The sequence below is a fragment of the Coptis chinensis genome, chromosome 2 (genome assembly GCF_015680905.1).
Source record: "Coptis chinensis isolate HL-2020 chromosome 2, ASM1568090v1, whole genome shotgun sequence".
Classification (NCBI taxonomy): domain Eukaryota; kingdom Viridiplantae; phylum Streptophyta; class Magnoliopsida; order Ranunculales; family Ranunculaceae; genus Coptis; species Coptis chinensis.
The window spans coordinates 94,275,629-94,298,439 of NC_141457.1; the positions used below are offsets into that span (position 1 = coordinate 94,275,629).

The window sequence follows — 22,811 nt, forward strand, 5'->3', positions numbered from 1 at the left end:
TGAAATTTGTGCCATGATGAATCCCGTTAGATGGAAGATCTTGATTATTGAGGAAGAATGACGAAGGTGATACCTCAGAATTCTGACTACTCTAAAATGGTTTGCGTTTTCTTTCAGCGCTCAACTGATTAGTCTGCAAGGCCCAAATCATGTGGAACATTTTCCAGTAGGTTGCCCAAGATTTTTGAGGGATCCAGATTCTGTCGGAAGGCTTGTACCTTCCGGGGAAATTGCTTAGTTGGCATTGAAACTAATCTGCATACCAAATATATGGACACTTCGTGAGTAATCAGAGCGGGCCTAATTCCCAGATTTTTGGCGGTGTGGCGTTATTGTGTCATCTTATTTCATCTTCCCTTTGGTTCTTTCGTTGATAGATTACTCGGCAATGGCCCGAAGATGGTAGTGTGGAGTGTTTGCATTTGGTGTTGTATTAAATCTTGTTAACTGCACGAGAATCTTCCATAGTCCATGGTATAATGTCGACCGATTGAAACCAAAATATATCTTTTGCAAAAGGAACGACGGTAAAATATAGCTCCTTCAAACTTTCCTAAATAATATTGCTGATTTCTATACTGATTTGGATTCCAATATTCCTATCCGAGAGAGTTTCAAGTACAGTTGCAAGCACATTCTTTCAGTACGCACATACAACTTACAAGTATATATATACAAACCAAGTGGAAACAATGTCTCTCCTGGTTTGTGAAAAGTGTAGCAACTCAATCAAACACGAGGCACAACCTAAAAACTCCTAATTCATGTAAACAGACGGATTCAACTCCCAAAGTGGTGTATTTTGCTTCAGCTGATGCTTAAAAACGGAACAAAAGGCAGCTAGTGGATAACGTAACTCGGGGGGAAAATATGTCTTTTATTAGTTTTTGGGTGAGGAGAGTAGGTCTATAATGGGCCAGTTACCAAAAAATAAAAGGTCTATAATGGGCCGGGCTAAGTGGGCTATCCAATTATGACTCATGATCTAATGAGAAGGGGTTGCGGAGGATTTCTTCTTCGTAGAGTAAGTCATGTTCGGTTGTTGTCGTTCTAATGATTGAAATAGACACAATTGCAAATTCCACAGGACTTGGAAAAATTGGATGTGATGTTGACAATAGGATGTGGCATCCAATAATTCACTTTTCAATTCTTATTTCCTTCCTCTTAATATCACTTTAACCAATTGTCAAGTTTGCATAGTCTCAACTCTTAGAGCATTCCCAATGCAAGTGAAAATGGAGGGTTTGTGAAAATAGTCATCTCTATTTTGTGGAAAACCAGTGCCCAATGCAAAAGTGAATAACTGGTGTCTATTTTCCTAAGTTGGAACCAAGGTGAAACATTCAACTGAGATAGTGGCTGACTTGATATCTTCGGACGGGATGTTGGATTCCGTCTCGTGTGTTTTTTTTAAAAAAAATCGGTTTTTTTTACGTAATGTTTCATTCTGTCTCGTGTGTATTTTCGATTTTTTCAGTTTTTTTTTTAACCTCAGACAAAATACCAAACGAGATGTTACATTCCGTATCGATCAAAAAGCCTCCAGACGAATCCAACATCCCGTCCGAGATTTTTTTTTCCCTTTACATTGCGCAACTTCACCTTACTTTTCACCAAAACGGTGAAAAGAGGGGGATAAACTGCCTACGTGGAGGTGATAAGAAGGGGAAAAATTCCACTTGCATTGGGAATGCTCTTATACGTTCTATGACTTCAAAGTCTCAAGTAATATCTTATATTGAGAGTCAAGAGTCAAGACAAGTCATCTAACAAAACAGAGTCTAGCAATCACTTATAGTCATGAAAAATTTAGTATGTGGGGCAGGGCAAGTTTGAATAGTCTCAACTCCTAATAACCTCTTATAGGTTCTAAGACTTCAAAATCTCAAGTAATATCTTATATCAAGAGTCAAGACAAGTCATCTAACAAAACAGAGTCTAGCAATCACTTATAGTCACGAAAAATTTAGTATGTGGGCATAGAAAAGGCCCAATGCAAAGTCTGAAAAATTGGGTTTTTGTCTGGATTTCTAATACTATAGTGGGCTTTTAAGAACTTCCCAGGGCCTTTTTTTTGTTTATATTGGGAGCCATATGCAAAGCCTTAGACAACATAGGCCTAGGCCCGGCCCTGATGTTGGGAGTTTTGTATGTGGGCATGTAGGTCTAATACATAGTGTATTGCCATGTGTCCATACATATTTTTTTTTTTCGATAAAATGTGTCCATACATATTAATCATTGCTAATAAGAGATTTGTCTCTAAAAGGAAACTAAATAAAGTGAGTTTTATTTGCATGATTAACAATAAATTGAACAAAAATAAATATGAAACAAAAAGTGTGCCTGGGATTTAGTATTATTTTTATTTATTGGGCATCTTATTTTCCCTCTTTCTCCTCCATACTTTGTTTCATGGGTTCATTTGTTTAAACCCCTTGCATTTGTCACCAGTTTATAATAAACCTCCCATATTTATAAACATCACGATTCCCCCCACCCCCCAGCGCCGTCTGACTTCCATCCTAGTTCCGTTGGTATTTCATCTAATACCAAAATTACCCCTGAACCAAAGATATACCGGATATTTAACAATAATTTTTTTTCAAGTGTAAATAGGAAAAAGACAAAATATAATAACGACTCTTTTTGAAGAATAATTTTGGAATACTAACGGAATTAGGATGGAAGTCATACGACGCAGGGGAGAGATAAGACACCCAATAAATAAGAATAATACTAAATCCTACAAAACCACAAATAATATTTCTACAAAAATTCAACTTGTTTGACAATTTTTAATATTGGCAAAAGATGATTACAAAAACTAGACATTTCTAGACCATTAGATATTTTTTTTAAAGTGGACAACAATTTTTATCTAAGTTAGAGGATATCAAACGAGTTGAATTTTTGTAGAGATGTTATTTATAGTTAGTAGATCATATACACAAAAGATTAAGTTTTAAACCATTTTGTAAATGAATTTGTGTGTTGTTTTAGATTTGATACTTATTTAAAATCATTTTAGGAGCCAAGTGTATATATATCATTTTTTTTTTCTTTTAATTTTCTCTTCATCCATCTCTTTTTAAGAGTTACAAATACATGCTTACAGTAAAAGGTGAATTTCCAATCCTATTATTACACCAATTAACAGCTATCCTTGATACTCTCCAATAATGGAAGACTGCAATAACTTTTGTATTACCAGATTTCAATACCGGCCCAAATCAAATTGGAATTAATCTCACATTTCTCTCTTAGATCTGACTTTTGAATTTGCCACGGCTGATTCTCTCTTAGTCATTGGATTGAAGGTTTATGTGAATTTGGATGTCAACTATAAAAATCCTATTTTCTCCCTTCATACAATAATGAATTCATGGCCTTGGACTATTTGTATGTTTGTTTTCTTTGCAATATTTCATTACAATGGATGCTTGGGTTGTTTGGAAGAGGAAAGAGTTGCTCTATGGAAAATAAAAGCTTCAACCAAATGGAATTCTACGGATTGTCTTCGTACAGATAATGAATATCCTACCCCCCATTTTTGCACTTGGGCTGATGACAAAACAAGTGATTGTTGTACTTGGGAAAGCGTTAAGTGTAGTAATACTACTGGTAGAGTGACCCAACTCTCTCTTGCGTCTATATATCTTTTTGACGATCGATTTCTAGATGTATCCTTATATACTCCTTTTGAAGAGCTGCAACATCTAGACTTATCAACAAATTACGTTAATTGGACAATTGAAGGTAAATACGAATGACTCTTCATTTTTGCACTTAACAAACGGCGTGGCCCTTAGACTTCCAACCATTTCCAACTAATTAATTTTTATTTCCCTATGCTATACCTGTAGATCTTGAGAGATTGTCCAACTTGAAAAAATTGGAGGTCTTGGATTTAAGATATAACCGATTCGTCAACAAGAGCAATACTGCACCTTCAATTCCAACAAAAGTGCTCTTTTCCAACAAAAGTGACACGAGCACTGTTCCGTTTCTGGGCGAACTCAAATCTATTAAGACTCTTATTCTTAACAATAATCAATTAGTAGGGTCATTATCGGACTTTGAATAAGCTTAACAATAATTCATTCTTATTGATTTGCTGCCACATGAATAAGCTTTCTGAATCGGGAATACATCTATAATTGATTATTAATTCACGCGTTTCATTATTTTTGCTACAGTGTTAACAAATTTGAGCAACTTGGAATTCCTAGATTTAAGCTGGAATAACCTAGATGACTTCCCTGGTAAATGGTTCAGAAATCTCCATAACTAAAATTTCATTTAGAGTATGTAATATTTGACAATTCTAACCTTTTGAATCAATTTTTTAGATTTGAGAAATATGAGCAAATTGAAGATCTTAACTGTGAGTTGGAACAACTTCTTGGGGAGGATTCCTCCATCAATATTGTCTTTGAGTTCTCTGGAGGCTTTATCCTTGAGTGGAACGAATATCAAAGAAGACTCCATATCAAGTAAACCTCTACTAAGTCAATGGCGCTTTCACGATTTTAATATCTAGTCTTTTGGGATTTTAATAACTCTTAACTTTGAATCACCTTTTTTTAGATTTGAGAAATTTGAGCATGCTGAAGTTCTTAGATTTGAGTGGGAACAACTTCTCAGGGAAGATTCCTCCATCAATATTGTCTTTGACTTCTCTTGAGAGTTTATCCTTGCATCGTACGAATATCAACGACTCAGGTAAATCTCCGTCAAGTCAATGACACTTTCATTGACTTGTCTTTTTGGATAACATGGTTTATATTCTCTCATATAATCTCTCATATATTCTTTATAGGATTTTGTGAATTGACGAAGCTTCAGGAGCTAGATCTTAGTGGGAACAAGTTTGAAGGGATCCTTCCTCCATGTCTCAATAATTTGACGTCTCTTAGAATGGTAGACTTCTCTGATAATCAACTGAGTGGAAACATTCCTTCATCTCTTCTATCTAACCTGACATCTTTAGACTACATTTCACTTAGTGGAAACCAGTTTGATCAGAGTTCCCTATCTTACATGGCTAATCCAAAAAATCAATTGAAGGTTCTCCTTTTATCAAACTGTAACCTTAACACGTCAACAAGTGACCTTCTAAACTTTCTCCATAACCAGTATGACTTGAGATCAGTAGACCTCTCCCATAACAACTTACATGGAAAGTTCCCCACCTGGTTATTTGAAAATAATTCACTGTTAAATAGTTTAAATTTAGCAAACAACTCAATTAATGGTGATATTCTATTTCCATCTAGTCCTATGGTGAACTTAACCGCGATTGATATCTCCCAAAATCAAATTCAAGGGAAACTTCCAACAAATATCAGTGACATATTTCCAAGCCTGCGGATTCTAAATTTGTCTAAAAATAGCTTAGAAGGTAGAATTCCAACTTTTTCTAACATAAAAGACTTGGGGACTTTGGATTTGTCGAATAATAATTTCTCAGGAGACATCCCTAGAATATATTTCACTTAGTCGAAACCAGTTTGATCAGAGTTCCCTATCTTACATGGCTAATCAAAAAAATCAATTGAAGGTTCTCCTTTTATCAAACTGTAACCTTAACACGTCAACAACTTACATGGAAAGTTCCCCACCTGGTTATTTGAAAATAATTCACTGTTAAATGATTTAAATTTAGCAAACAACTCAATTAACGGTGATATTCTATTTCCATCTAGTCGTATGGTGAACTTAACCGCGATTGATATCTCCAAAAATCAAATTCAAGGGAAACTTCCAACAAATATCAGTGACATATTTCCAAGCCTGTCGATTCTAAATTTGTCTAAAAATAGATTAGAAGGTAGAATTCCAAGCTCACTGGGTAACATAGATGGCTTGTGGGTTTTAGATTTGTCGAATAATAACTTCTCAGGAGAAATACCAGAGAGTTTGGCCATGAGTAGTCGCTTATCAGAATTGATACTATCAAATAATAGACTAGATGGTCAAATATCTCCTAAACTTTTTAACATTTCGTTCTTGATGACTCTTCGTCTCAATGGTAATCAATTCACTGGAAATATCCCAAATCTTACTCCGTCTCATCCGTCTCAACTAATGACATTGGACCTAAGCCGAAACCGTTTATCGGGTGAAATTCCTACTTGGATAGGTAATTTAACAGAGTTAACGGTACTTGTCCTGCACACTAATTCCTTTGTTGGTCCCATTCCATTAGAGTTCTGCAACTTAGTTAATTTAGTTTTTTTAGACCTTTCTCAAAACTACCTTTCAGGCCCCATACCTTCTTGTCTGAACTTGGCATCCTTGGAATATATGCACTTGCAAGTAAATAATCTCACAGGATTAATGCCAGAGGCATTACTCAAAAGCCCAAAATTAAAGACATTAGACCTTAAACATAACAACTTATCTGGTAGCATCCCCTCTTGGCTTGCCTTACTTTCGAATCTGAGAATTATTCTTTTGAAAGGAAATCATTTGAGTGGTTCAATTCCCCATGAATTTTGTCAGCTGAATAAGATACTTATACTGGATCTTTCCCATAACGCGTTTATTGGACCAATACCTCCATGCTTCAGCAACATCACATTTGGAAAGAATGGAACTGTTGAACCTGCATTTCACAATCAAAGACAACTTAATTATGGCGTAGATACGTATACGTACCCGAGTCATTTTGTAGAAGCCACGGACTCTTTTGTTTCACCTGTTCAATACCAAGAACAAGAAGAAGTCGAGTTCATGACAAAAAGTAGGCTTGATTTTTACAGAGGCGACATTCTTAATTTCATGGCTGGCATGGACTTGTCATGCAACGAATTCACTGGTGACATACCGCACGAAATAGGAGCTCTAATTGAAATCCGTGCTTTTAATTTGTCCCACAATCAGTTAACAGGATCAATTCCAAAAATCTTGTCAGATCTAAAGAAATTAGAGAGCATGGATCTTTCTCACAACAAATTGAGTGGACAGATTCCATCAGAGCTTATTGGTATAAACACTTTGGAGGTCTTCATTGTGGCCTACAACAATTTATCTGGTCGGGTTCCAGATAAAGCGCAGTTCAGCACATTTGATGTATCTAGTTACGAGGGCAACCCGTCTCTTTGTGGACTACCTTTGCAAAAGCAATGCAACACCTCAAAAGATTCAGTCATTTCAGTGACACTCAGACAAGCTGGACTCGCAGAGAAGTTTGGTATTGATCCTATCAGTTTCCTTTCAAGTTTTGCAGCTACTTATGTCGTGTTCTTGCTTGGATTTGTAATTGTTCTCTATGTCAACCCCAATTGGCGTGGATTGTGGTTCAATTTCATTGATGCATGCTTGAGCTTCATATTTCCATTTTGTTCAAAGTAATCCAATATATTTGAACAGCTTGGCAATTTGACATTCCAAGTACCGGTTGTCACATATATTATTTAATCAGGGGAATGCAATTTTTCTTATTTTCTTATGGCATAGCTTGAATGACCAATGCAGCTTGTTCATTAAACATCACAACCTACATAATTACACCGAAGAGCGCTGAAGGTTGAAGGAGTGATCTACGCATGAATAAGTTGTGGGTGATTACTTTAGCTCATTTTGTTTCTAATTAATGTTGCTACTTCTATTACTATTCATCACACGAAGTAAAAAAAGTTTACTTCAGGTCACTTCTACTGCTATAAATGGTTATGGCATGCACCCAGTTCACTTCAAATTTTACAGAGAAACATAACATATATGTATCTAGTGAAAGCTAAATAAGCTATCACATCTTCATGCACTCACTTCATTTCTTACTTATTTTACATAAATGTGGCGTCTTGTACTCGATATACTTGACGGTTCAGATGCAACGAAGCGAAGCCAACCTCTTCTCAAGATCTTCAACATCAGTAGAACCAGGCCTGCATGTTCCACAATCAATTAAAATATAAAGAATATAATGAGTATATAACAACGTCATGATAGTAGATGCAACTTTAAGTCAACTAGGGCAGTGCACTTTCCAATTGTTAATCAGTCCCCAATTGGTGTTAAATATATGGCTTGATGAAATTTACCTTGCCAAGACAACATTTTCTACTTTCTTGGATGAGATCCGACCTTTAGGAGCTGAAGATAACTGTTAATTATACCGATGAGTTAGGAATATTAAAATATGGCCAAATTCTGCAAGGGGACGTTATCAACAATCGAAAGACCAACCTGTGAAGCAATATCTACACCAATCTCGTCAAGCACCTACAGACAAAACATGCAAATCCACATAAAGATAATAGTTGTATTCTATTAAATGTAACTGTAGTATATTGAAAAGACTGATGACTTAGGTATTTGCTAACCTGGTTGGTGAGCTCTTCTGTTTCCTCCAACTCATCTTTGTCCAAAGTTTCATCAATTGATTCGATAGCATATCAATCTGCAAAAAAGAATCATAAACAAAGAGCAATGCAATGACTTCTTAACAAAACCCGATAACAAGACAACATTTCGTAGTATCCTCGGAAATCCCAAACTCCTATAAGATTTCGGATGGCTTGACACCAATAAATCCTACGTTGGTACTATGGAATGGCTTTCGGATTTGTCAACAACAATTAAGATCAGAAAATTATGCCCAAATCTTCATGACAGAGACACACTAAATGCCATAAATTTCTGTGAAGCCCCAAGTGGCTCAAAGAAAGCTATGGCGACAACTCAATAAAAGCTTTTATCTTTTGAACATTATCGATTGATTTGCCAAGTCTTGACTCGTTTTGGAACATTTTATAATATGTAAAACGTCTGTTTCATATAAGGAATACTTGGACAACCACATGATACATGACTTAGAAGCATTTAAATGGTGCATGACAGGAAAGGAGGATCTTACAGTCATGTCCATTTGTGACGACTCCTTCTGAAATTCTTTAATGACTTTTACTTGCTTCCAGCGGTGCCATTTTCTTTGAAACAAGCCAAGACATAAAATTGATCAATAAGCAACATAAAGACAAACTCAAACAATTGAGAAACTGAGATATGTAGTTCAATTGAGATTTCAATCTCAACTACCACTGCCACTACCACCAAGAACACATACTTTATTCATGGCTACCATGGCTTTTGTAGCACCTTTCATTCCAGTAGAAATTGCAGTACTAGCATACATTGCCTGCCACAAACACCATCATTTAGAGACGTAGAAACCAGCAGAGTTTCATATAGTTTTAAGTTAGTAACAAGGTCTGGACCTGAGTGTGAGTTGCTACGCCTCTAATCTGTGCACGGCTCCCCTTGCAAATTAGTAATCTGGCGGCGTAGTCTAACAAGTTGACGAGCCAATATTCTAGTGGCAGCCTGCATTATTCATAGGGTTAATTCGTAGGACATTCAGTCGCCAACTCACCATACAGAACCTAGGGTCCCAAATCAGGTCTCGCATCACAATGAAATTAACACATGCCCAGACTGATCCTGACTTGAACTGATTTAAAACCCCGCAAATTGCATCTTTCTGAAGAGCATATATAGGGTTACGAACGTGTAGGCTATTATACCGTATTCAATCCGAAACATAGGATGAGATTTACAGTAGGTTACTCAACAATCAACCAAAAATTGACTCCAAATTGAGGCAGGTTGGACTAAGTCTCAATTTGATACTAGTATATGAAACTAACTACAAGTCACATTACTTGCATTCACGTGTGATTCTTCTAAATCTATACTTTTAGAAACATTTTGCAATCAACCAATTACAACATACAATTGATTATAAAGAATGTCATAGTTTCAGTTTCTCATTTCCAGTTTTCGCAGTCTTCTTAATCTCAGCAACCAATTTCTTCTCCTGTCATTATTTTTCCCATAGCAAAACTGAAGTCATTTTACCAATGCAATTTCATCATTAATAAAAACACACTAAACAACAATTATAAAAAGTTCAAATATAACATACCTCTAATTGTAAAGATGCAATCTCTCTTTCAATACCTATGAAAACAGCAATTAAACAATCAAAATAATAAAAAAGAAACAACTTTTTGTCTTAATCTCTTAAAATGTACCTCTAGTTGCAACTGACATTTCTCTTTTGCTACTCCTTAACGCCTCTGCAAGTAAAATAGAAAAAAAAACTCATATTAGTTCACACTCAAATATTCAAACGAGTGTGGGTCCATTAACTAATACCTTTTGGTGAAGTTTTCTTCTTGAAAATGTTCAAGATTGTTTTCTGTGCCATTGAGTTTCTAGATTTGTTTCCAGAGAAGCGAAGTGTTAAAAAGGACAACACTGTTTGTGTACTTGAGTGTTAAAAAACAGCTCTCCTCTCAAACTGCACTTTTTCGTCAATATAGCCGTTGCGGATTCTTTTTTTAATGTTTAAAAAAGTTAAGAGTTGTTCATAAACAACCCCATTTTTTATTGGTGCCACCCCACGTAGGGACTCGATTTGTTTTCAGAAAAACAAACCCAGAGTGCAATAACAAGTTGGGTATTTCTACTCAACATAGACTGTTAATTTAATGGGTCAAAGATTACAAAATTGATAGCTTTTATGATCACTATAAGAGTCCACTGTCCAGTATGGCCCTATAAGTTCCTGCATGGCAAAATAACCAAAACTCAGACAATAGCGTTTATATAAGTGAAACTGAACTCCTATAGTGACATATCTATATGCAAAAAAACATTTCAGTATAATAACATGAAGATAATTTTATTCCAATCCTTTTGCATTCATGATTCATGAACATTAATTTTGTATAGTTAAAACAAAATAATCGGTACAAAGGAAACTTAAAACAAAAGGCTTGTTTTGCATCCATGATTCACGAATATTAATCTCCGGAGAAGGTTTTAGGTCAAGACGACGCAGTGCAGACTCGCAAAACTTTTCGAAAGGAGGAAACCCACTACCATCTGTTGCGCATGTCCTTCCATCTGAAACTAAAAAATTGGAGTAACCATTACATATCTTCATGGACAATTTGATTCAACAAAAAAAAGGATGAACTCTAAGGGCCATATATAGGATACAGCGAACAACACGTTGTTGTTGTCTTAGTTTATCTTACTGGGAAATTTCAAACATAAATAGGAGACATCAAATGGACCTTTGATATGAAGCTGAAGTGAACTTTGTGTGACTTATAGGTGTTAGCAGATACATGACACTGAAATAGGTTTAGTTCTGGTTGTTGGTCAGCCACACAGAAGACGAGAAGAAGACAGAATTTTCAGTTCTAAAGATGGAGAACTTTTTTAAGCATTGAACAATTAAATATCATTACCTCTTAGCCCCCCAACCAGTTCTTGATCCTTTTCATCTTCTGCCAACTTTTTGGAACAATTTTTTCCAACTTGACAGCATTTGGGGGACGACACCAGAGTAAAACTGTCACTTTCTTCTGAACTAGGATGATTTTGAAGGACCCTCCTTACCTGTTGGCAGTGCAAAGCTTTCCCTTGCCGCCCTATCGAAGGACTTCTTGTTAAGACTTCTGGGTGATATCTATGAAGAACCTGAAGAATGAAGATGAAATTATGAACTTATACGAAACAGAAGAATGCCACGTTTGGTGATTTAAATGATACTCACAACGAAATAATTTTTTTGTTAACAGTTATACATTTTGTCGTGAGATAATACACTACGAGCAATTTCACGACATTGCATTTTCTTTTCTTTGTTAACAGTTATAAATTTTGTTAACAGTTATAAATTTCTCCTCTTTTGTGTTATTCTTGTTTTTTGAGGAGAAATTAAAGAAGAAAAAAGAAATGAGACCAGCCAAGTCATCTTGTTCTCTTTTGTTTCAGACTTTCAGTTAAAAATGGTTAATGGGCCATATTATGGGCCTAATAGGAAGTCATGCATGAGTAGGTCCATGTAGGTATCTGATTCTAGTTTTTTTTTTTTTTTTTAACAAAAGAATATATTTTATTCAATTTTCAAAATAAATCATACAAATGATTTGGAGGTCAAGCACCACAACAAATTGAGCTGCCAAGACCTTTTTGATTATTATTATTATTATCAATAAACATACGCAAACTTAGGCATAATATATACACAAATGTATAAAACTTAAGCAAAACTGCATTTCATAGAAACAAAAGTCACCATCCATTCATCGTATAACATAATCCACACATCATTCATCTATGGACTAGTGAAATCGAATTTGATATTGTGAAAACAGGTTTAATTTGTGGGATCATTGAGGACAGTTAAAATATTCTTCAGTTGGTTCTTCTTCTTTATGGGATTAAAAATCCTCTTAGACGAATAATATAGTTTGATCTAAACTCTAAAAACTCTTTGGTATAGATTTAATCCATGCAACTTTTAGTCATAAAATCTACTAATTGCAACTCATGCTCACTTATGCCCACATGAAAACGTTTCAAATGAATGAGCTATTTGTAGCGTATAATCTCTTCGAGAGACAACTCTTTACTTGGGCCAGGGTTCGTCAACTTAGACCTATCTTTATTAGTGAGATCCATCGTGGTAGTCACATCGGATGGTCGAGAATGTGTCTTTAATAAAAACAACAAAATACCAACATTATTATTTATTTATTTTCCAAAATGAAAATGATAACATACTTTGCTTTGAAAAGTAGTGTAAGCATGTAAATTTGCTACCAAATAGTAGGCTACTTACAAAAGTTTGTTATTTTTCGCATTTACGAATGTTTCAATTTTTCAAGATTTATTTTAAGATACAATGTATTTTCAAGATAAAAATGATATGTTTATGTTTGTATGTGTCTTACAACACAAAACTGACGAAGTTCAAAAGAGGAGAAACAACAATACAAAATGATGCTAAAGAGTCTGTCTTATAAAAATATCAAAAGGCCTACATAAAATATTTTAAAGATAACATACTTTGCACTTAAAATTAGTGTAAGCATGCACGTATAAATCATCTACCAAGCAATAGACTGCTTACGCCTGTTATTTCAATTGTTCAAGATCCAATATCTTTTCGAAATAATTATCAAGCTAATAAATCCCCTAGACACTAACCGCAAATCGTCAAACAAATAAGTGTAGCAAGGCAAAACATGTGTTTAACAATATTGTTTTGAGTAACTTAATTAACATAAAAATACATAGCCATTAGATGATCGGCTTGAGGGATAAGGTCCTCATGATAACCTTTTCTTTATAATCACTATTTTTTTTTAAACTTGTGTATGCTTCACTACAGGGTTCTCCAGATTTACAAATGCCATGCAAAGGTTAGAATCCAATTAGTAGCCTTGTAGTACACAAGACTACAAACGGGTATTAGCCGGAGTATTAGTACTAGTATGTAAAATTTGAATTTACATACGAAGGCATCAGTTCGATTTGTCCTTGAGCTGAAATTATAAGTAAAAAATGATGATGTATGATGAAGTCAGCCCAGTTAGAGCATCATCAACGCATTGTTATTTTTCATTTTCAATGTGACATTTGACAATTTATTTAACAATTTTCGTCACCAACGCGTTGTCAAATCGTCGTTTTGATTTTAAGAATTGTCAAAACTGGAACCAAAATGGTGAAAAGTATAGAAATGGTGTGCACGAGACAACTTGACCCGTCCAAGAGCGGGACGGGACTACTTTTGCCATCCAGCATTTGTTTGTTTTTTTTTAATAAAAAATTCAAACGATTCGATTTTGTACCGTTGGAATTAACGGCTATATTTAGTTCCGTTGGACTGGGCCTATATATATTGCATATTTGCTTAACTCATTTTTCACCAATTCACTTCATCTTCTTCTTTTTTCTTTCTTCTTTTATTTTTCACCAAAATCACAAAATGTCTTCACAAAGGTCTAGAGGTAGAGGAAATAGAGGTGGTAGAAATAGTGAAAACCAAAGCCAAGAAAACAGCCCACATACCTATGTTCAAGGTCGTTCAAAAAATTTCACAACTGTTGAAGATGAAATTTTATGCCATAGTTGGATTTTTATTTCAGAAGATGCAGTTGTTGGAACGGGCCAAAATAGGCATGTTTTTTTTGAGAAAATTGCTGATGAAATGAACAAGCGTATGAGCCAGCTTGGTCATGTAGGGCAAAATTTTCACATCATCCAACATGCGGTAAGTTTATTTCAAAGTTATTATGATCAACAATTGAGAATGAATGCTAGTGGTACTAATGCGGATGATACAATGTCACGAGCTCGTACTATTTTTTTAACTGTTCAAAAGGAACATTTTAAATTTGAGCATTGTTATTGGATTTTAATTTTAAGTTCAAAATGAAATCATTTCTATCAAGCTAGAAGTGATATATAGTAGTTCAAAAAAACAGAGAACCACTTATAGTAGTGATGTTAGTGGTGGCATCAGTGGTGGATCAACCGCTAACAATATTGGAATAGCCAATATTTCGTTAGATGAAGAAATTCAACCATCGAGGGAAGTGCCCGGATCAGAAAAACTAAGGCTGTCAACGGGCCGGACCTGAACATGACACACCTAGGTCCAGGCCCGGCCCAAATCATATTTGATATTTTGAGTCCAAGCCCGGCCTAGGTCTTATTGGGCAAGTTCGGATTCGGGCCAGGCCCAGGTCCGTTAGCAATACATGAGAACTGTTATTTTTGTCTAAAATTTAATCAAATTTGTAAGTGGTAAGAATCAAACCCACAACTCTTGTGTGGCAAACACAATACTAACCAATATGGCTTCCGATTTTCTATGTCAACTTTCAGTAAATATAATAGATATATTAATAATATTAAATATAAAACACATAAACTATTATATATTTCGGGTCGGGCCATTATCAGATCGGACATAGGTATGTCCAGACCTGGCCCAATAATCTTATCGAGCTAAATTTAAAGTCTAAGTCCTTATCTTATCGGTTCGGATTCAATCGGGCTTGTCCCGACCCATTGACAACCCTAAGAAAAACGGCCAAAGGGAAGAAATTTTAAGAAAAGAGATGATGATGAAGTTGCGCACCAAATGGCACAAACTCTGGAGGAGGTCATAGACAATCAATTACAACTGTAAAATATCTGCAAGAACAAACAGAGCTAAAACGACAAATGTTCTTCTCAATGAAAAAGGAAAAAGAATACGAAATATTGATGCTTGAATCACAGAAAGAACAAGATATCATGATGCTTGATCTAAGCAAGTTTAGCGGTATTCAACTGACATTTTGGGAAGCTAAGCAAGCAGCTATCTATCGTAAGTGGGTTGAACAAGAACAAGGTATTCCTGCTGCTCCTTCTATTCCTAATTATCCAATCTCTTCTACTCCATACATTCCAGCACCTCCTAGTCCATACATTCCAACCCATCATTCTCAACAGTTTGGGTCTTTTTTTTCTTCTGGATCAACAAACAGTGCTAGTAAATCTCGTGGTACGCGACCACACTCTCCCAATCCATTTCTGAGGGATGAAAATGAAGAATATGAAAAACGAATAATATGAAGATGATGATTTTTAGTTATAACGTTTTTAATTCCAAGTATGTTGTAACGTTTTTAATTTTAAGTATGTTGTAACGTTTTTAATTCTAAGTATGTTGTAACGTTTTTAATTTCAAGTATGTGCAAATCTTATTCAACAAATCACAATCTTATTTAAACAAAACAAACTTGATAAAAGTACACTTAACAGAAAATACAAAAAACACACTTAAAAAACACAGTTAATAGAAAGTTCAACTAAGACAAATCAAACTTAAACAAACTTGATGAAAGTACAGATAACAAAAAATACAGAAAGCATACTTAAAAAACACAGTTAACAAACTTAAACAAATTTATTAGTTGTTCCTTTGGTTGTGGCGTGCACCATAACATGCCCAATGATATTCAACCAGATCATTCTTCAATTGTTGATTAGTAACTCCACAACGAATACTTAATGTCCTGGCTACCATGTTTTACACAAACATATGGTTATTACTCTGCATCTCAACTTCATGCCGCAATCGTTCATCTGTAGGTAGTTTCCACTTTGGAAGTTGTACATTACGTTCATTCTCAACAATCATGTTGTGAAGTTTAATACATGCCTTCATTATACGGGATAGAGCTCCTCTATCCCACTGACGAACAAGCCTGCTAACAATTGCAAATCTAGCCTGTAAAACACCAAAACCACGTTCCACATCTTTACGAGCTGCTTCTTGCACTTTTGCAAAGTTAGTATTCATGAGAGTAGCAGGAGATGAGATTGTTTGAATCAGTGTAGCCCATGGTTGATATATTCCATCAGCAAGGTAGTAGCCAATATTGTAAGGATTGTTATTAACTTGATAAACACAAGATGGAGCTATTCCTCTGACTAAATTATCAAATAAATGAGAATTATCTAACATATTAAGATCATTATACGATCCATCCATTCCAAAGTATGCGTGCCAAAGCCATAGTTCCTAGTCTACAACTGCTTCCAAAATTACAGTCGCTTTTCTAGCATGGTCCAAATGAGTTCCATGCCACGCAGTTGGACAATTTTTACATACCAATGCATCTGATCTAAAGCGCCCAACATACCGCCAACCGCGTTTTTCACTCCTTGTAAGCAAAGCGTGTTACATCTTCTTCCGGTTGGGCTTCTTAGGTCTTGTTCTTCAAAAGCAGTTGACAACCGCATTGAGAAATGATGAAGTGATTCTCGGGTTGTACTCTCGGAAGTTTTATCCAGTGATCCATTGAATCACCGGATGACCATAAGCAAGCATCGTATTGCGGTATCATTTTACCAAACCCGAAACCCCAGGCAAACCAAGAGCATCACAAGAAAGTTTAAAATATGGATCAAAATTAGTGACAACTTCCAATATATTGTTAAAAAGTGGTCTTCTCATATACGAAACCTACGACGAAACTTACCTACTTTATAAGTTGGTCTATCAGCAAAATAATCGATCACCAACCGTTCATGCTTTCAACACGATGCGTGGTTAGTGTATTCTCTACCATCAACGAGATCCACCCCATTTTGGTACAAATAAAGCGTTGAAAGCTAGAATCATTGGCGCTTAACTACAACCGCATCACTTTGCATTTGTTGAGCGATTCATGGTATTTTTCATCATCGTCGTCGAAAATTAGTTCACTTACTCTTTCGCACCAATTGCTATTATGACTACTAGAACCCATGACAAAATATAAAAAGTTTGACTGATGAGAGGAGATGAAGAAATGACGGATGCTTCATCTGTAATTCATCTGTTATATAGCGTAGAAAATTGAGAGAAACGAAGGGCGCGAAGATGGTTTGGCGCCATAGAAATGGAGGGAAATAATGGACGGGACAACTTGTGCCGTGCGCAATGGAAACAAGAATTTTTCTAATTTCGCGTTGGTACTTGATTCGTTTTTGACTATTTTGATCCCCTAAAAACGCTTATGTGTCACAATGAAAAATGACAATGCGTTGATGGACTTGAGGCCGAAATTATTATTTGAGTTTGTACTTGGGCCGTAATCACTGAAAGTCTGAAACAAGAACAGAAGAAGAAAAAGCGAACCTGTCTCATTCCACTGCACTCAGTAGTAACTCTCGTTACCATGCTATCATCAGGAACAACAAATTACCTCCAGTCTATACAACTAGTCCATCCTTTAATAGTACTGTATTTTGATTAGGCTGCATACCTGACATCGCGCCAGGATCCTGGTGGAGGAGTTATACTTTCCTCATGCTCTTGGGGTGCTAAACTCAATTTCTTCCAGTCTATCCAACTAGTCCATGCTTTAATTAGTACTGTATTTTGATTAGGCTGCACACCTGACATCCTGCAATTGTTCTTTGGTAAGGTGGGATGCAGTAAAGAAGAGAAGCTAATTAGTGTGTTCTAATTGTAGAGTGTCTGTTCTTACGCATAAGACTGAAGAGAACCAGGGTTTCTGGAACCAAGGGCATTGAGAGAAGAGATGGTCAACAGTGTCTGCCTGGTGTGAGCAAAAACCACATTCTTTATCTATAGGGATCTGATGAGAGTGTAGTTTATGGTTTGTGAGTAATAATAGATCTAGCGCTACTTTCCACAAAAACAGCATGACCCTAGATGGTATTCATTTCCCATATTTTGGAAAAATGTATAGGTGAATTGCCATGAGAGAATTGGCCAATATTTTCTTCTCAATCATAAATAAGATTATAAGCAGATTTTACTGTGGATATACCCATTCACAGAAGGAATCCAAATTATGGATTCTTCGGTGGAGTGTCTGGCATAGATGTTATGTACAGATTGCAATATTAATGGATGGAGGATTGCTCTTGGAGAATTATGATTCCACTCTCCTGTGGGGGTAATGAAATCGCTAACAGTCAAAGCAGGGTCATAAGAAGTTGGTGGATGCCGACAAAGGTTTAAGACAGTAGGACTTCCGTTGACTAATAGCCAGGGATCAGTCCAGAATAACTTGGAGACCATTCTCAATACTCCACATTAACGTTCTTTTTATTTATTTTTTAGCTTGCAAGAGTCCTTGACAAATAGGAGATATCAGTGGTCTTGGAGCAGAAGTTGAATCTAAATTCAGTTGATCTTATAACTTGGTTCCGTATAGAATTTTGTGTTAAAATTCTCCAACAGAGCTAGCAAAGAAGAGCCATATTAAAATAATGTGGATTCCTAAAGCCCAATCCCCAAGAATCTTAGGTCTGTTTAATTTCTCCCAGGAGCACAAGTGAGGAGCCTTACTGTAACTAGCTCTCCTCTACCAAAAGTTACAGGCAGAACTCATTTGTTCTGTTAATTTCTTTGGAATAGAAAAGGTGGACATAGTATAGGCTGGCGAGGTGTAGTATTATTACTAAATAGAATAGTTTATAGTTGATTTGTCTACATTAATACATTACCTGTAGCTTTACAATATGTGTTTACGAGTAGACTGGATAGTATGCACTTCATATAGTTTTGTTTTCCCAAAGATAATGAGGTCATCCAAGATATAACATATGAGAAATGCGAGCCTTTAGATATTTTGGTAAGTTTATGTTCTTTTCAACTTGAGGTTTATGAAGAAGTCTAGAAAGAGCTTCACTAATAAAGAGATAGGATGATAGAGGGTCACCCTGTATAAGTCCTCTATTTGGTTTAAAAGTTTGGAGAGGAAAACCATTAAGGAAGATTTCATAAGTTACTGTAGATATGCAAAATCAAATTACACTAATCCACTTATAAGAAAACCCCCAAGTATAGAGAAAATGATTAGTAAAGGAGCACATTCAACTCTATCATAGGCCTTGGACATATCTAATTGAGAGCAATGAGGCCTTTCTTATTCATGTTTCTGACATGATTAATTTTATGGATGACTTCATGAACCACATCGACATTATCACCTCTGGACCTATTTGGAGCAAAAGCTCCTTGGTTGGGTAAGATAGATTTCAGGAGTAAATTTATTGGCCAAAATCTTAGAAATTATTTTGTAAGACACATTACAAAGACTATTGGCATATAATCTTTAACCTTAGAAGGAGCTTGAGACTTGGGTATTAAGCAAATGAAAGTGTGGTTGAGATATTCTTCAAAATGCAGTGTAAGAACTTTTGAACCATATATATTCCTTGACGTCTAACTATGTTCGCGAAAAGGGCGAGGGGATCTCTCATGCAGCCAAGTGCCGGGAGATTTATGACCATTCGTACATTTTAGTACTTTTTAATTTTTTTTACTTGATAGACAAGAAGTAAGGAAATCATTACTAGAAGGTGTATTACGACAATCAAATAAGTTAGATATATCCATTAGAGAGTCATCTGAGGCAGGAGACATAGTCTGAGTTGAGGAAGAATCGAAAGGGAGGAGAAAGAGTGACGAAGGTAATCAGCTATGTCTTCCCTTTTAAGAAGCCAATCACCTGAATCAGTTTGCAATTTATCACTTTTTATTTCTACTCCTTCTAACATTAGCAGTAGCATGGAAAGGTTGAGCTGTAAGTATAGTTAATCTAGAGTTCTGTCTCCATTAATCCTCTTTTTTAGTGTGTAAGGTATTAATAAAATTAGAAATAGACTTTACTTGAGACAGGGCTTCATTATCCATAGGGAGGGAACAGAGATGATTTAATTGATGTTTAGGAGTTGAAATTTGAGAGAAAAAATCCCAAAGGTTTCCTTGTTCCATTTTAAGAGATTTTTTAAGAGAAATGACTTTAATTAAGAGGAGTAAATGAGTAAGCAAACAAGGAATAAAGTATGATGTGTTTAACATTCTAAACAATTGTATTTATCTTCTGACTTGGTGCATTCAAAGCCATTTGAGTCCAATGTACACATCTATGCACCTCTATGTTCAGCACTCAATTTTAGTTCTTTTCTCTACTAAATTCTTTGTTGAAGGATGCCATTGTCAACTTTATCCTGCTAATCTTTTTAATTTCATCTTATTCAAATATATTATGAATGGAGCATTAGGTATTTGTATTTACATATGCCAGTTTTTGTTTTCAGAGAAGGCGGTCCAATTGAACAAGTTAAGGTATTAACGCTTATTAATGTACAATGTCCCATATTTTGTTATGATGACATTATTTACTACTAAGTAACTATGCATACTTCATTGCTTCGGTTTCAGATATTGTAAGGTAAGAGCGGAGAATTTAGGGTTACCGTCTTACCGAAATTTCTGATGGTGCTTGTATCTAGTGAGTGATAAGACTAGATTCTATATTTGATATTAGAACAGTTAATCTGATTATACTCATTTCTCCCATGCTGTATATTTCTAGGCTGATTATTCCAAGTTACATACATGTGTTTGGAATTTTCCAATAATGTTGACGAATACTTAGTCAGAACTTTCCATATCTGTAGTAATACTTGGGTGTTTTGTCTTCATCTGTAACTCTTACATGCTTACTGATAAATCGGATAGGCACAGACTACATACATTTGTTGGGGATGTTTAGTGTCTCAATTATCCTGCGAACCTCACATCAGTCGTCATGTAGTTTTTCTTGTGATACTGTGTCCATTGATAAATGGCCTTCATCATTTTCATTTATGAGCTTTTAAAGGAGAATGTTCTTTATGATCGGATCGAAAGTACCTTATCTAAATTCAAGTATAAGAATTGAAATTAATTTAGCAATGTTTTTGGGATTGTTCATTCTTGAACTGCTTTGGAATAATTTTATGAGTCTGAGAATCTGCGCGGAAGGTATGATTCTTGATGAGAGATTTGATAGGCTCATTAGTAATTCCCGTCTTGGTGTGAGATAATGTTCTTTGAAAATATTTTGCTTGATACGGTTGATATTCTGGATCGACCTACTGCAGCCATTGTGTTGTTGTGACTTGTGAGGCAATACAGGTGATGTCTGAGTTAGTAATGCACACTGCCGGTACATACGAATATCAATGGTGCATACCAACGAAGCTTAACTACATACTGCCGATGTACTATAATTAAGTATATCTTAATTATACTTACTAGTAAATGGGCACGTGCAACTAATCTTAATTATACTTACTAGTAAATGGGCACGTGCGTTGCACGTGCGTTGCACGTGCTAGAAAAGAAAATTGAGGTGGAGAAAATCAAAGGAATGAACGCATATAAATAAGTAACATATTAAATTTGTTTGAATGGATATATTATGTACCATACTGAATTTATATATTTCTTAATCAAAAGGGATATACTGAATATTTGAATGGATATATTATGTAACATACTGAATATTTGAAAAGTTTGTTCGAAAAATTGAAAGGTGAAAATAGGGATCCTTTCGTTACACGTGATTCTTTCGGAAAATGTACCGTTAAAATAGGGATGTTAGAAGTCTTCAATTCCATTGTAGATGCACCTTTTTACTTTAGCCTTTTGAAAATAACATTGTACCAAAGTTGCAGGCAATATTCGGCGAGTATTTATCGAGTTTTGATGGGAAGAAGGTATAAAGTGAAAACTCGAAATAGAGAGCATAAGGAATCTCAATTTTTAAGTTAATTTGGGAATTGGAAAGAGAGTAATGTCCAGGAACAGAGAAGACGACGGTTTTCTTTTTTCTTAATTGGGAAACCGTGAATCGGTGTCTCTGTTTGTTTTGTTTTATGAAGGCGTTGAGTTTTATAGTTTTGGAAATGCTTTAAATTACCGATTTATCCTTTTCGCGAAGAGCAAAAAGAAAGTGGTTGTCCAACTTTCCGGGTGAACCTGTTATTACGGACTGTTGACTCACTATTTGAGGCATCAATAGGTTTCCCTGTACTCTTTGACATGCCAAGATCATAATGCCAATTTTACATGAAATGCACTCATTCACCATTCTGGATAGTTCTTACAGAATTTTACCATGTTATCTGCTCACTTATCAGGCTTAGAGAAAACAAAGCTGAAGATGAAAAATTAAGATTGCTTATAGTAAAGAATGTGGCGATCAGAATTTGATTAGCACTTAATCAATATCTGATACTCGAAATCCTGGAATGTCTGTTTCAATTAATATTGCCAAAGAACTTTGAATACTATAGTCAGCCGCTTAATTAAGTTTCATTAAGTTAGAATCGAAAATTGGTAAATGCTTGCAACATCTGGGATCACTGCGCTAGTCTGATGTCACCCTCTTTATAAGCAAATTATATGTAAATTCCATCATATACCAACACTGTTTATTCTATGAAAATCACAGGTTTTGAATTACATTTATCATATGATATTTCCCAAAACTAATGGTTGTAGTTTTGCTCTATTGAGTCTTTTAATACATCTATCAAAACTTACCTGCAACTGCCAAAGATGTGTCCAGTACTTTAATTGTACATTTTTCACGAACGAACTTTTCTAAAATTCTGCTCTAATTCGACTTTAATACTATTTAACTTTT

At 35.4% G+C, this 22,811-nt stretch overlaps 3 protein-coding genes and 1 pseudogene across 4 annotated transcripts in view; 3 read left to right on the forward strand and 1 right to left on the reverse strand.

Annotated features, from left to right (window-relative positions):
• The window catches only part of LOC147519142 (uncharacterized), a 101,502-nt gene that overhangs the window by 17,900 nt on the left and 60,791 nt on the right, over positions 1–22,811 (forward strand).
• On the forward strand, positions 4,116–5,578 carry LOC147519148 (uncharacterized). Its single transcript, XM_086590818.1, has 4 exons — positions 4,116–4,268; positions 4,356–4,499; positions 4,594–4,728; positions 4,826–5,578. The coding sequence occupies exons 2-4, from the start codon at positions 4,367–4,369 to the stop codon at positions 5,503–5,505; spliced, it is 948 nt and encodes a 315-aa protein (XP_086446944.1). The 5' UTR covers positions 4,116–4,268; positions 4,356–4,366; the 3' UTR covers positions 5,506–5,578.
• LOC147519149 (uncharacterized) lies at positions 5,625–7,459 on the forward strand. The gene has a single exon (XM_086590815.1). The coding sequence runs from the start codon at positions 5,716–5,718 to the stop codon at positions 7,360–7,362; it is 1,647 nt and encodes a 548-aa protein (XP_086446941.1). The 5' UTR covers positions 5,625–5,715; the 3' UTR covers positions 7,363–7,459.
• LOC147519150 (vacuolar protein sorting-associated protein 2 homolog 2-like) lies at positions 7,639–10,329 on the reverse strand (annotated as a pseudogene). The gene is made up of 11 exons (XR_015212008.1): positions 10,171–10,329; positions 10,047–10,091; positions 9,938–9,972; positions 9,779–9,829; positions 9,231–9,336; positions 9,080–9,151; positions 8,870–8,942; positions 8,337–8,413; positions 8,200–8,235; positions 8,055–8,116; positions 7,639–7,898 (listed from the first exon to the last, which is right to left on the reverse strand). The product of XR_015212008.1 is annotated as a vacuolar protein sorting-associated protein 2 homolog 2-like (transcript).